The 12,646-nt window shown below is 45.6% G+C and overlaps 1 protein-coding gene across 1 annotated transcript in view; it reads right to left on the bottom strand.

Annotated features, from left to right (window-relative positions):
- TRPM2 (transient receptor potential cation channel subfamily M member 2) overlaps positions 1-12,646 on the bottom strand; it is a 1,217,227-nt gene that overhangs the window by 888,396 nt on the left and 316,185 nt on the right. Inside the window, exons 11-12 of the mRNA XM_073558209.1 lie at positions 6,619-6,721; positions 2,121-2,242 (exon numbers count right to left, since the gene is read on the bottom strand). Of these exons, the coding sequence (XP_073414310.1) occupies positions 2,121-2,242; positions 6,619-6,721 (225 nt within the window). The remainder of the gene's footprint in view (positions 1-2,120; positions 2,243-6,618; positions 6,722-12,646) is intronic.

Here is a 12,646-nt window from a genome sequence, read left to right as displayed (position 1 = left end):
GATTATTCTGCGATCATCCACCACTGTTGTCTTCCGTGGGCGCCCAGGTCTTTTTGCATTGATGAGTTCACCATTGCTTTCTTTCTTTCTCAGGATATACCAAACTGTAGATTTTGCCACTCCTAATGCTGTAGCAATTTCTCGGATGGGTTTTTTCTGTTTTTGCAGCTTAAGGATAGCTTGTTTCACCTGCATGGAGAGCTCCTTTCACCGCTGGTTTCCTTCACAGCAAAACCTTCCAAATGCAAGCACCACACCTCAAATCAACTCCAGGCCTTTTATCTGCTTAATTGAGAATGACATAACGAAGGGATTGCCCACACCTGTCCATGAAATAGCCTTGGAGTCAATTGTCCAATTACTTTTGGTCCCTTGCCACATGTTAAGGAGCTGAAACTCCTAAACCCTTCATCCAATTTTAATGTGGATACCCTCAAATGAAAGCTGAAAGTCTGATCTTCAACTGCATCTGAATTGTTTTGTTTAAAATTCATTGTGGTAATGTCTAGAACCAAAATTAGAAAAATGTTGTAACCAAAATTAGAAAAATGTTGTCTCTGTCCAAATATATATGGACCTAAGTGTAGTTGCATTTTTGTTTAGGGTAGTGCAATGCTTGCAGCCTAAGTTTGCTTTCGATATCCCTCTAAACTGCATTTATGTGTTGTATTGCTCAACCTCTGTAATACTCCTGTTACTGATGTAATAGCACCCTGTATTATTGCTGTTGTTTTGTTATCTACCAGCACTAATATACTGTCTATATCTTTGTAGTTTTTACCCGTTATCATGCACCATTGTTGTTCACTGTTACCAAATTCACATCATCATCTCAATAAATATTGATTCAAGAATCCATACAGTCTTTTTACTGGGAAGTGGATGAAGGGTTTAGCCGTATGCTGGAATCCACACAGCATCATACGTGGAGGAAGGCAGAACACACCTGGTAAGGATGCACTGAGGCAACATTTCATAGGCATGTAATATCTGCTGCTGCAAGACTCCGGTCACGGAGATACGAAGAGCGATATGGAATTGGATGGATGTGCTATTCAATGTTCTGCTGATGAAGACTCAATACAGATTAAAACTCAAGAAAGTTTAATGCACAGGTTTACAGTGTCACATGTTTCGAGGCTACACACAACCTCTTCATCAGAATGAAAACCCAAGGTTAAGTTTTCGTCCTGATGAAGAGGTTGTCTGTAGCCTGTGTGTACATTAAAGGGAACCTTTCACCTGTTTTGGCTCCTATAAGATGTTGCCACGGCCTTTCCTGGCTTATCTACAACATCATATAATGCTGTAGATAAGCCCCCGATCCAACATGCAAGTGAAGAAAAATAAGTTTTCTTATACTCACCTGCAGGGCGATCTGGTCCGATGGGTGTTGCAGGTCCAGGTCCGGCGCCTCCCATCTTCTTGCGACGCTGCTCTCCTGCGTGCTTCATCACTCCCCGGCATTGCACTCCTGCGCAGCCATATTTATCTGCCCTGTTGAGGGCAGAGCAAAGTACTGCAGTGCACAGGCGCTTGGTCTCTTTGACCTTTCCCGGCACCTGCACACTGCAGTACATTGCTCTGCCCTCAACAGGCAGGCTAAGAACACCTGCGCAGGAAGGCAATGCCAGGGAGTGATGCAGAAGCAGGAGGGCGGCATTGCAAGAAGATGGGAAGCGCCGGATACGGACATGCGACACCCATCGGTCCAGACCGCCCCCCCCCCATGTGAGTATAATAAAACTTATTTTTCTTATCTTTCAGGTCGGACTGGAGTTTATCTACAGCATTATAGAATGTTGCAGATAAGCCCTGAAAGGCAGTGGTGGCATCTTATAGCGGCCAAAACAGGTGACAGGTTCGCTTGCTTTAAACTTTCTCAACTTTTAATCTGAGTCGAGTCTTCATCAGCAGAGCATTGAATAACACCTCCATCCCGTTCCATATTTTTTTATGACACACTTATATGTTTATTCAAGGTACTGCATTTGCATGTTTTTTTTGTATCAATGAGAACAAAATTTGAATTGAACATCAAGTATTATTTCATAGTTTTATACTTTATATTTAGTTAAAGGAGATCTTATAAAATGAAAGACTTTCAATGGTTTTCTCACCTTCCACTGATGATCATCTGTAAAAATTTCACTTTTTGCAATGTCAACTCTATTCCATGCCACTGCTAGCTTTAATTGGTGGTCCCAGTTTTCATGTCCTTGTTGGTCATGACTCAATGAAGCTAGAAAAAAAAGACCCATTAATTTTGGATATAAATAGGAAAAAAATGCTAAAACCATGTACTGTGTAATAGCTTGTCATTGAATATATATTGCAATGTTTTCAGTCATGTGTAGCTAGACTACATTTTGAAGTTTAAAGATAATAGAAGACAATATTAGATTATTACTGTGACCACACAACGTCCATCTGGTCACTTGTGTGAGGGTGAACTATTCTTAATTATGTCAGAAGTATTGTTCTTTGTTCAGTAGGTCAAGGGACATGATCTATTGTTTCATGTGTCTGCCTGTCAACATTTGTTGTATGTAAATTTGTGGAATGAACACAAAAGTACATTCAAAACAGTGCTCAGAAATGGAAGAGGAAGAGAAAAAAAAGGGAGTTTAAAACCCCACTGTGAAAGGGTGTCCTTAATTTCACAAAAGTGGCAGTGTATATAATTCAAAATGCCACCTGACATAAATTGATGCAAATGCATAAGTATGCAGTTCTATACAACAACCTGCAAATATGCCCATAATTTAGGTTGTTAGAAAAGCTGGGTGCACTGAACCTAATAGGAAAGCTGGGTGCCTTGTGTCCAGGGCCGCAGTATATTTAAACAATACATGCACCAGATTGCCAGCATGTGTATGAATGCTGTTAATTAAACAAAAAAGCTCAAGCTGTTACCTTGGATTTTAGTGGTGAGTGGATGGAAATGATGGGTGCACTAAACTTGCTGTCACTTTAAATTACTTTTAATTATCCCTGATTAAAGAAGCCGCAAGCTACTGAAACGCGTAGGATTAGGACCCTTTATATTCCCATACACCTGATTTGAGTTAGGGGTGTGACGTCACCAACCCTAATACATGTGGTTTTTACCACTTGGGTCAATTTGCAATATTGTTTAACTGACCTGCCATCAGCCGGGGCAGCATATGGTTATAATATTTGTAAGAGGGTGAAGAGGGAGAAGAGCACAACAGGGGTTACGTTTCCTGCTCTGTGTCCGGAACCACCTAGCCAGACAGCATTGTTGCCGGGGGGGAAGACTTTCTGACCTGGACCGTCTTGACCATGTCACTGGGGGGGATCAGTGACCGGGAAGAGGGGAGGACGGACAGGAAACTGTGTAGCGTCGGGGGGGGAAAGCAGTGTGCAAAGGACAGAGAGCAGGCTGCCTCACCGCGCACCCAGAGAGAGAGAGACTTCCTCATCTGAGGACTGAGTCTGAAGGGCAAAGTGTTGTGGCCGCCGTATGTGAGTACGTGGACCCGGTAGCCTCCGTGACCAGAGGAGACTTCTGCATGACAGTATTGAGACAGTGATTGAGCGCGCAGTCCTGGGGACCGCAGTGGCGAGCCAGAGTCCCTGATTGTGGTGAAGAGACTTAAGAGCATGTGCAGCATCGCTCCAGTGGTGAGACAGGAGGGGTATTACACAGAGACTAAGAGCAAGGAGACCCAGGTTCCTCATCAGCTCCCAGCTTCCTGCTTTAACCCCTGGAGGTCCCGACTTCATCTTGAACAGAGACTGTAGAGACTGCACGCGCTGCTGTTGCCGATGCCGACGTGGGAGGAGTAGACCCTTCAATCAAGTTTCCCCGGAATGATAAGTTATAATTATCCTTGTTTAACCGGTTTAACGCTGCATAACCATTTAACTGCTTTCTTCAGCTCCATTGCTCTGCATTACTGTTTTACTCTGTCTCGTTTATCCCCCCACTGCTCCTCCCTGCGTGAAGAGAAAAATCCCTGTAAATAAACCCTTAACTCTTGGTCTGTCTCGGATCCGTGGTGACATCCTCTGTACCTGCAGGTTATTACATATCATTGACCAAACTTAGCCTTATATAGCCCCTGGAATCCTTAAACAGATAGAGCCATGGTTGCGTGCTGTTACAGCTAGACTCACACAGGTCAGCGCTGGAAACATATAGGACCTAGGTACTCTGTATCAGTTTCTTGCTTCTTTCCAAATTAACTCCACCCACCCCCTCAGGCCGCAAGGCTTCCACAGTATCGCCGTGTGTCATTGGTGGCTCCTGGTGGCTGTCACTGTGAACTCCTTAAACCGGCACCCCGTGTGTTTCTACGCCAACACGAGCGGACACCTCAGTGCTCACTACAGACAAACAGCACCATCTCTCTACGCTACAGGACGGACACTGTGCACCCAGCTTTTTAAGTGACAGCAAGTTTAGTGCACTCATTATTTCCAGCCATTTGCCACTAAAATCCAAGTTAACAGCTTGAGCTTTTATGTTTAATTAACAGCATTCATACACATGAGCTGGCAATCTGGTGTATGTATTGTTTAAATACACTGCGGCCCTGGACACAAGGCACCCAGCTTTCCTGTTAGGATCAGTGCACCCAGCTTTTCTAACAACCTAAATTTTCGTCATATTTGCAGGTTGTTGTATAGAACGACATGCTTATGCATTCGCATCAATTTATGTGAGGTGGTATCTTGACTTACATACACTGCCACTTGTGAAATTAAGCACACCCTCTCGCAGTGGGGTTTCAAACCCAGCGAGAGTATTGTTTTATACTTAGCACAAAACCCTACAGGAGGACATATCTTCTCTTTTTTTCTCTTTCTCCCCCATTTCTGAGTGCTGTTTGGAATATACCTTTGTCTTTTTCCTACTTTATCTGACAGTAAGTGGTTACTGTCATTCAAACTCAGCAGCTAGAAACCCAGGAGTTTGTCAAAGTGCCAGTGGGCTTTAAATAAACTTGTGGAATGCCTTATGATTATGTATTTCATCAGCTACCTGTGGTGTACTAGTCTGCAAAACTTGGAGGAAAAATATGTAGTCTAATTGAACAATCAAACAATGACAGATTATCTCCTCCATACCTTCCCCATTCCTGTGGGAGAATGCCCTGAATGAGAGCTGTGGGATATAAATGGGGCATGCCTCTCTCTCCAGACGGACTCTACAGCACATCAAAATCTATTCAAATAAATAGGCGTAATGTATGGCACTTCAAAAATTCACTAATTTATCAAACAAGACACATGAAGTTTAGCCATAAAATAATATATCCTTTATTACTGCACAAATGGCAAACAGAATAAAAACATTAAAAGAGACACATGTCCAATATGACTCACAAGGTAAGTATGTATACAAATAGCCATGCAGAGTATAAGCTTACAAGCGAGTAAACGACTAAAACATGTAGCCTACTATGAAACACATGGACTATATGAAAAAAGGGTTAAATGTAGCCTCAAAATGGAAAAAGGGTCCACAACAAAGGCCTAACACAGCATATACAGTATAATTAATATCATAAGGGTCAGTAAGTTGCAGTGACAGAGTACTACAATTCCAAATAACGTACCTTAAAAGACCCACACTGCAATCTCTGTAATCAAAGTGCAATGTGCGCAGACTGTCTGTACAGAAGTTGCAGTATAAATAAATGAATATAGTACATAAGATAGCTAGTACAGGTAAAGTTAAATAGCAGACAGCATGAAGTAAAGACCTATGACAACCCTGGGCTAATGCCACCAAATATCATCGCTCATATGGGTGGCAGCTAATACAGTGCACGCAGTGTACAACATGTACTGTACATCCAAGTACTGCCTATAATAAACACACTGCCTACCCTCCCATATAAGCCATGTTACCCAGCTAAAAATGAAAATGCAAAGTGCATATGGAAGCATACCATCTTGTGAGGCAGAAATCCCCTGATTATGTATTTCATCAGCTACCTGTGGTGTACTAGTCTGCAAAACTTGGAGGAAAAATATGTAGTCTAATTGAACAATCAAACAATGAGGGATTACCTCCTCCATACCTTCCCCATTCCTGTGGGAGAATGCCCTGAAAGAGCTGTGGGATATAAAAGGGGCATGCCTCTGTCTCCAGACAGACTCTACAGCACATCAGTTGAGGAACCACGACTTCGGCTGGTGGAATACATTTCTGCTCCACAGTCCATCACTGTTACTGAACCCACAAATATGTTTGGAGTATCCAGGTCAGGACTATCCGGTCACCTGACCACATACTTAACAGTGCTCAGTCGGCTTCCTAAGCTTGCCGCTACCTCTTCTCTGTGGGTGCCCACCAAAAGCAGGGTGCTATTGATTGGGGTTGTTAGTCTGGATGCCCTGAAGTCACAGAGGTTCTAGTCCCCAGTGAAACAGAGCAAGGGTGAGAATCTGTCATTTGCACCATCTTGTGTACTTGCTGGGATTGTATTGTCGCAGTGTGTTACACTCCCTCTGAGTTGTCAGAGTAGTATTCTGCCCACGGGGATGGAGTATAAATGTTCAATGGGATGAGCCCTGGCACATGCAGTCTTTCTAAAGACAGTGGATCAGCAGATGAAAGCACCCTCATGTCTCCACAATCACCTTTTAGCAAAGCTTGAAGAATAGCTACATCAATGTCATGCTGTTCATCCTTGTCCTCTCGAAATATGGTTAGTAACTGGCTGTGCCTTATAATATCTTGTATCTGGTAAGGCAAAATGGAGAAAGATAGTTAAAAATAATCATATCTAAAAGTGAATGGTAGATTCAAAAACTAAAACTGTTTAATGCAGGCCAGTATAACTTTGTAAGAGGCAGTTAAGGGGACTATTAGTAGAGTGTTATGTTTTTAATGCCAAGCATGGGTGTCACAGGCTGACCTGGATTTCTGTGCTTAGTCCCTCGTTATCCATTTCACAATCAAATTATGATTAAATATTTTAGGCTTGAAGAGACTAGTGTATTTACTTAGAAAATCCTTGTCAGAATGGCTGTTTAATCCTTATATTAAAAAGTATTCTCATCTTATACATTTATAACATATCAAAACAATATTCCAAAAACGTTGAGATTATGCGAGTCCCCCCAATGGAACTGACATCTATTTCAATAAGGAAACCTTGACACATTGCTATTAGTGCAGATGTAGAAAGAATTCTTATTACTTGTATAGGAATTTCAACCAATTCTCAACTGATAGAAGCACTAAACTCATTCTCAAGATGGATGAGAGTCCATTGAATTTGCTATAGATATATGTATGGAAATATCCCTTTAAGATAAGCTATAAAATTAAATTGCTCATGAGTCTAAAGGGGGTTTTACTGTCATGGTCGTGTGTGTCAGGACGCAGATGTTTCCGCAAGGCGAACCCATAACACACGTGACCCTGGATACACCGCCTCCAGTGGGGCGCATTTAAATAATAAAACGTGCAGGTGGATACGCCGCCTCCACCTGGCGAATTTAGGTATTACACGTTATACATACAATATCTGGAAACACCGCCTCCAGTAAGGCACATTTAAATGATAAAGGGGGAACCTGGGTAACTTTAACAATGGTGGGCCCTGCAATAGGGAAAAGGGAATTGGAGACCTCCTGAGCTCCCCTGAGCCAGTGTCCCTGCACTCCTAACGTTCCCTATGCCGGTTTCGCACCGGGCGCCGCACGCGTACCTCAACGCCCTTGCTCACCCTGAACCTAAACCCTCACTAGGGAATGGGTCGGTGCGGAGACTAATCCCACCACTACACTAATAACACACATGAGGAAAGAGACAATACAGGGGAAACACCACTTAGCTTTGCTCTGTTGCGTGCGCTCCTAGCAACAGAGCCCACCACCTGCGTGCGTCTTCTCCTCCACCCGGATCCATCACCATAACAGGACCCTTCACCTTAGTGCAGCCTTGGAGCAGAGTCCAACACCAGTTGCAGCTGCTTAGAACCAGAGTCCCAAGGATGAGTTCAGCTGCTGACACGAAGTCGAGCATGCTTGAGTCCAGCTCAGCGGCCAAGTCCCACATGGTGAGTGCCACTCTCCATAGTCGCCACTGCACCAGCCCATGCAGACACTTCCCGCTGACACCATCACTGCGACTCCACCACGCCATGCCAGCCCTTCGTCCAGACACCATAGCTGAAACACATCCCCCCTGGCTAAGCTGCGCAGGACTCCTCACCAGCTCCATCCTTCCTCCAGGCTCTCCAAAAACAGAGTGAACACAAACTCACAATATCACAGGCAGTGATTGCACACCCTAGCACACCTTTATAGGGTGTCACACCTGATCCCTAATTAAGTGCACAAAAACCTAAAGTGCAATACTGCTAACCACCACCGGGGACAGTCAAGACACCTGGGAACTTTCCAAAGTAAAAAAAGTTCACCCAGTGCAATTAATACCGCCAGATCCCACACTGGATCATGACAGTACCCCCTCCTTAATGAGGGGCCTCTGGAACCTCAAGACCACCCCTCATTAGGAAAACACCTACAGCAGGGACGCCCAGACCCTGAGTTCACCCCACCATTCCCTGACACTTCAGGTTTATGACAAACGCACCGCTGGTATTGGCAATAAAGTTCATTTTGGAGGCACCACTCATCTCCACAGTGCCGACCTGGGGAACGAGTTTATGTATGTGTATGTTTGTTTGTTATGAGCTGATCAGGCTCCACAACACACTTCCACAAGATGTTATTTGGTGGCACACATACACGCTTGTTCACACACAGGTCCGGACCTGAACGTTTATTACGCACATTAGTTTGTCAAAAAATTGGTGAACTCATTCAGGACCTTACAACAGAGGCGTCCCCCTGTGTCACCACACTCACACCCCCACTATTCACCAAGGGACACCACCCTCCAACCCTTTCACCATGAGGACTGCGCCTCCTAGGGTTGGTTTAATGGCGAGGTTTGAGATTTGTCCCTACTCCCCCGCAGCACACCTGCTGCACACACCAGGGGGAGAAGGGGACCGGGAAATGGAGGAAATATACTCTCGCTGGTCGCCTCCACACGACCAGGAGGGGGCGGCATTGAAGATTTGGCATGAGCCCCGCGGACTATACACCAATCTGCTCCCTACAGGGACGTACCCCTTCACCTCGGGGAATACCAGGCAGCTCCGTGGGGCACCATTCCTCCCACCTGCCTGGGTACCTCCCCGTGCGAGAGCAAGTCCCGCTCCCCAGCAGCGACTACACACCAAGTCTGCTCACCACAGGGATGTACCCCTTCACCTCGGGGAATACCAGGCAGCTCCGTGGGGCACCATTCCTCCCACCTGCCTGGGTACCTCCCCGTGCGAGAGCAAGTCCCGCTCCCCAGCAGCGACTCTAGGGGCTTTTGCCAGACCCGCAATTTGCCAAAGCCGCCATTTTTTTTTCCCCTCTGGTTATCTGAGCAGAGGCCCCAGACCGTGATAACTGCTGCTGCAGCGGCTCTAAACACCTTGCCGCTCCCCACTCACCTCAGTGAGGCCCGGCAGCAATAACTCAGCGGTCTCCACATGGCCAAAGCTCACCAGAAAAAAAAACTGTATGGCCTGTGATAATGTCATGGTCGCGTGTGTCAGGACGCAGATGTTTCCGCAAGGCAAACCCATAACACACGTGACCCTGGATACACCGCCTCCAGTGGGGCGCATTTAAATAATAAAACGTGCAGGTGGATACGCCGCCTCCACCTGGCGAATTTAGGTATTACACGTTATACATACAATATCTGGAAACACCGCCTCCAGTAAGGCGCATTTAAATAATAAAGGGGGGAACCTGGGTAACTTTAACAATGGTGGGCCCTGCAATAGGGAAAAGGGAATTGGAGACCTCCTGAGCTCCCCTGAACCAGTGTCCCTGCACTCCTAACGTTCCCTATGCCGGTTTCGCACCGGGCGCCGCACGGAGTACCTCAACGCCCTTGCTCACCCTGAACCTAAACCCTCACTAGGGAATGGGTCGGTGCGGAGACTAATCCCACCACTGCACTAATAACACACATGAGGAAAGACAATACAGGGGAAACACCACTTAGCTTTGCTCTGTTGCGTGCGCTCCTAGCAACAGAGCCCACCACCTGCGTGCGTCTTCTCCTCCACCCGGATCCATCACCATAACAGGACCCTTCACCTTAGTGCAGCCTTGGAGCAGAGTCCAACACCAGTTGCAGCTGCTTAGAACCAGAGTCCCAAGGATGAGTTCAGCTGCTGACACGAAGTCGAGCATGCTTGAGTCCAGCTCAGCGGCCAAGTCCCACATGGTGAGTGACACTCTCCATAGTCGCCACTCCACCAGCCCATGCAGACACTTCCCGCTGACACCATCACTGCGACTCCACCACGCCATGCCAGCCCTTCGTCCAGACACCATAGCTGAAACACATCCCCCCTGGCTAAGCTGCGCAGGACTCCTCACCAGCTCCATCCTTCCTCCAGGCTCTCCAAAAACAGAGTGAACACAAACTCACAATATCACAGGCAGTGATTGCACCCCCTAGCACACCTTTATAGGGTGTCACACCTGATCCCTAATTAAGTGCACAAAAACCTAAAGTGCAATACTGCTAACCACCACCGGGGACAGTCAAGACACCTGGGAACTTTCCAAAGTAAAAAAAGTTCACCCAGTGCAATTAATACCGCCAGATCCCACACTGGATCATGACATTTACACTAAGCAATATCGCTAGCAATATCGCTAAAACGTCACTGGTTTTGTGACGTTATAGCGATATTGCTAGTGATATCGCTATGTGTGATACTTACCAGCGACCGGCTCCCCCGCTGCTCATCGCTGATCGCGCGAGAATGTCCGGCTCCATTTCTCGTCGTCTGCTTCCTGCTGGGCTTCCTGCTGTGACGTCCAGCGACGCGTGGAGGCGGGCGGGAGGACGCAGGATCGCTGTGTGTGAATGGTAAGTATCGTGCGCTGCGTCGCTGCTGCATCGCTGTGAGATCTTTCTGTATGAAAGCTCACTAGCGATCATTTAGCGATGCACCAGCGATCCTGACCGGGTCGGATCGCTGGTTGGATCGCTGGTGCATCGCTAAATGTAAAAGGGCCTTAAGTGTATTCAGTCTCCAACCAGCCAACCTGACTGACAGCTTCAGAGCTAATAGTGAGCAGTGGAAGATCCGAGCTAGGAGAGGAGGGACACTCAGGAATTGTGAGGGGCGATTGAGTAAAACTTTCATAAGAATAAATACAGCCATTCTGATATGGATTCATGGCAGTAAATGCAAAATCACATAAGTGCCAAGAGATTTATTTAAAAAATGTATTCAGTTTGTATTGTGAAATCTTGTGACAAATTAGATTTAGTCCCTTGTTTTTTCATTACTAATGTTTAGCATGTACTAAAATGCTCGGGTGCTCATTACTCGAGTCGAGCAATGTTGTAATGTTCGCATGCTCGACCTGAGAAACTAGTATAATGGAAGTCAATGGGAAACTCCAGCATGTTTCCAGCAGCCACGCTAACCAGGAGGTCAAAAGGGGTCTAAAAATTGCTCAAATTGATGGAAACAGGACTGAAAAGGCATGGGAACTGCATGGGGAAGACCCCTGGAATCATCTCTGAATCCCAGGTCGTTCCTGGGAATAATGTGGACAGAGTATTATGCCACTTTTACAGACTATCTAAAAACAAGACAACCACACAGAAAACCAACAAATAACCGTATCACCTATGTTGGCCCTACACTGGGGCCCTGATAGCAGCTACCTACCAGCGGAGGTTGGCACCCTACACACAGTCGAGATTGGCACCCCCGCTTCACGATGGCTGACCCTGTTGCTCCTAAATAACCCTGGACTGGTGAAGCACACAGTCACCCATTTAACCAGGAAAGGAGTGTAAAGGTGTCGCTGATATGGGTAGGTTAGGCAACAATACAAAAAGTGCAAACAAAGTGCTGTAAACACAAGACACAAAATTATATGGTTGTTCAATGATAGACCTAGGGTAACCCTTTTCCAAGAATTTCCTCTTCATATCTGCTGATTGATATTTAAAAGCCTCCATGTCTGAGCAATTTCTTCTTAATCTTAAGAACTGGCCTTTTGAGATACCACGTTTAAGTGCATCTGGGTGATGGCTATCCCAGCGTAGTAAACTATTTGTGCTGGTTGGCTTACGAAATATTTGAGATCTCAAAAAGCCATCCTCCCCTTTCTGAATCAGAACATCAAGGAATGGCAAGGTGGTCTTACCTAATTCATAGGTGAATTTCATACCAATTGTATAGTCATTTAATTCCTCGATGAACTCTAAGAAACCACATTCTGTCCCCTGCCAGAAAATAAAAACGTCATCAATGAATCTATACCATGTCCAAATATGTTCTTGCCACCATTTGGGTTCATCAGGGAAGATCAAGGTTTCCTCCCACCAGCCCAGGAACAACCCAGCATAAGTAGGCACACAGGGACTGCCCATAGCGGTGCCCCTGAGCTGGTGGAAGTACTTCCTGTCAAATAAAATTAAATTCTTGGTAAGGGTAAACCGTAATAATTCCAGCACAAATTCATTATGGGCCTTACATTGTATTGCTCTTGATTTTAAAAAGTATCCAATCGCCTCGAGGCCTAATTCATGTGTAGTGTTGAGCGACTTTTG

This window comes from Dendrobates tinctorius, unplaced genomic scaffold (genome assembly GCF_039654945.1).
Source record: "Dendrobates tinctorius isolate UK_male_01 unplaced genomic scaffold, ASM3965494v1 ptg000254l, whole genome shotgun sequence".
Lineage (NCBI taxonomy): Eukaryota > Metazoa > Chordata > Amphibia > Anura > Dendrobatidae > Dendrobates > Dendrobates tinctorius.
Note: the sequence above shows the minus strand (reverse complement) of the source record. Positions and strands in the feature narration are given on the sequence as shown.